General features: G+C 38.3%; 1 protein-coding gene across 1 annotated transcript; it reads right to left on the reverse strand.

The window, feature by feature from the left end:
- Positions 1 to 679: 679 nt before the first annotated feature.
- PLP9 (PATATIN-like protein 9) lies at positions 680 to 2292 on the reverse strand. The gene is made up of 2 exons (XM_078972584.1): positions 1156 to 2292; positions 680 to 1079 (listed from the first exon to the last, which is right to left on the reverse strand). The coding sequence occupies exons 1-2, from the start codon at positions 2092 to 2094 to the stop codon at positions 852 to 854; spliced, it is 1167 nt and encodes a 388-aa protein (XP_078828710.1). The 5' UTR covers positions 2095 to 2292; the 3' UTR covers positions 680 to 851.
- Between the last annotated feature and the right edge of the window lie 668 nt (positions 2293 to 2960).

A 2960-nucleotide genomic window follows, 5' to 3' on the forward strand; every position in this document is an offset into this window, starting at 1 on the left:
GTGATATAGCAGAATAATATATCATCACAAAATATTGGTAGATACGTAAAACACATAAACATATTGGTAAACACGGAATAATATATCATGACAATTGAGAACATTTTATGGATTTTTTTTTTTAATATTTATGTAAAAAATATTATCCATAGGCAGTCGTTCAAAGTGGTAAATATATATAATCACGTCTATTTGTTTTGGAAAAGCATAATGTAATTGATTATTATCGAGAACAAAATTTATTTGTTACGTTTTTGTAAGACTGGTGCGATAATTACAGAGGGTATTAATCTTGAAAATCATTGTTTCCGCCAATTGTGATCGTTACGAGGTATTTCTACTATGTTTTCCATGATAAAATGTCGCACACTTTTACTAATCTTCTTCATTAGTGTTGATTATTTACCTCATGAGTACATAGCAAACTTCGCCTTTACATGTTAGTTTGTCGTTATCAAAAAATAATATCTAATTGGTAAATTGAGATGAGGGGGATCGATAAAACACAAATACATCGAGATCTGATTCTTTAATAAAAGAGGACCATCAACATAATTAAGTATTATTAGATATTGGAATCTTACTTTTACAAGGCATCTGCTAGGCTTTTAATGCCATTTATTAGCCAAGAAGCTACTTAATTATTTATTTACTTATTTTGTTCGGAAAACAAGAAGAATTTATAATTAAAAATGTTACTTAGCATCATGAATAATAAAATAAATACAGACCAAAAAGTTTCAAAAATTTCGACATTACACATAGCGACAGACTGGTTACTTTATTGACCATGGTAAAATTTAACCCGAGATGGGTTAAAACTTAAACCTTAAAACTAACAATCGGAACACCTACCGGCCGTGAACGAGTGGAGTAACACTAACGGCGGCATCCTTACAAGGACTAGGTGGCAAGCTACTCCTTCGAGAAGACACGAGTCGCTGAACAAAGCTTTCGATTCTTTCTCCGTTAGTCTCCGTCAGTAACCGTTTAGCCCCAAACGGCAATGATTCAACTCCTCTCTCCATCAACACCTCCTCCAATGTCGGTCCCACGCTTCCCTTCGTGTAGCAGTTCGACTGCAAAAACTTCAACGGCGTCAGTTACCCATAACCAAAAAACTCAAAATGATTCTTCTATTCGCAGAAAAGTTACCTGAATTCTGACGTAATCACTATCGTTCCAGCAGAATGCGTTGCCTAACATTTGGTCAACGGTCTCCGATACACCGTCGAGAGCAATGTCTACGACGGATGAATTAAGGCATCGGCCGTGACGATCGAGTTTCCGTTTCGGAGATATGCTCAATAGACCGTTTCCTATGGAAATAACCACGAGGTTTTCAACACCGGTGAGTGAAGGAAAATGGCGTTTGTTGTGCAATGCGTGAGTGACAGCAATGGCGGTAGGATTGTTCATCACTAAACCGCCGTCGATAGCTAAGCACAAGGTTTTTCCGTCGAGTGAGGTAAGCGGAAACGGCTTGAACATGGACGGATCAGCGGAGGTGGCACGGATAACTTTCCAGAGCTCAAAGTCGTAGCTAGCCGATTCAGAAGCGTCGGCTCGAGAGAAAACAAATGGCGCAGAACTATTGAGATCATAGCAGGGAACAAGGAGAGGCTTACATGTATCCTTCAGCGTCAACACCTTACCATCGTCTCTGGTTAACACCTCTTTCAAAATCCTATCCATGCTCTTACTGGAAAACATCAGTCTCCTACGAAAAACGCCTACAGTTTTTACTTTGAAAAGTTCCGTCCGTCTATCGTTCACAAACTTAACCGCGTCCCTGGCGGTAAACAGCGGGCGGCCGTTACCGTCGTCGGCATTAAGCAATACTGCGAGAAGCGCTCCAATACCGGTTCCGGCGATAATGTCGAAAAAATCGACTATTCGAGCATTCGAATCACCGGTTTTTGCTTGGATCTGGTCTTCGAGATGGATCAACGAGGCTCCTGAGACTATGCCAGTAGTTCCACCGCCATCAATGCTGAGCACTCTTGTCTTCTTACTGCCTTCACAGTGCGACAGCCATTTCTTCTCAAGCTTCGAAAATATCTCCAACGTAATTTTACTGATCTCCATCGCCATTTTCTCTCGGAGATTGAGATCTTATCAAATTATACCCCAAAACAAAACTCCCCTCAAAATCAGAGCCAAATTGTAGCCTAAAATATATATAGGCTAGCGGTACTCACGCTTTCTTTCTGCAATACATTAATGGAGTAAGGTCGATCGAAACAGTGTCACAGTTTGTGTGTGTATGGGTAAAGAGTGGAACGAAGGTGGTGGGACGTTGTATTTATATAAGGGATGACAATGTTACTGTGTTTGGTGGTGTAGGTGATAATTGTGTACTCTCGGCAGTATTTACTTTGTTTACCTTTTTCTATGCAAATAGTACATCCTATCACTGTCTCTTCGCACGTGAGAATTGCGTGGAATTTCATATGTTTAATCGAATTTATTTCTCGGATTCCCATTGGTAATTAATTTAACCATTTATCCACGTAGTTATGAATTTCAAGTTATAACAGTTTGTCGCAAATACTACTATATGTTTTGTTTTGAATTCGATAGGGCTGGTGCCGAAACATAAATCCATCACAATTTTGTTAGTATTGTGTCCCTTCTTTAGCACTCTATCTTTATTGGGGCCTAATATATAGTTATATAATTGCTAGGTCCATATTAACTTCTCCACTATCTATTATTTTTAAGTAGTCCGTGTTGAAGAATACAAAGTAAATGGTTAGATCACCATAAAAACATAAAAGAAATATGATTTGTTAAAATAATTAACTTTTCGGATTGTTCACATGTAGGTAAGTATCTTTTTTTGTACACATCTAGATAACAAACTTTTTGGAACTGTTCACATATGACCATTATGACATGCTGTAGCAGGTTGCATCTAGCTACAACATATCATAATGGTTATACGTGAACACTTTCAT

This window comes from Lactuca saligna, chromosome 9 (genome assembly GCF_052625555.1).
Source record: "Lactuca saligna cultivar CGN05327 chromosome 9, ASM5262555v1, whole genome shotgun sequence".
NCBI classification, from domain to species: Eukaryota; Viridiplantae; Streptophyta; class Magnoliopsida; order Asterales; family Asteraceae; genus Lactuca; species Lactuca saligna.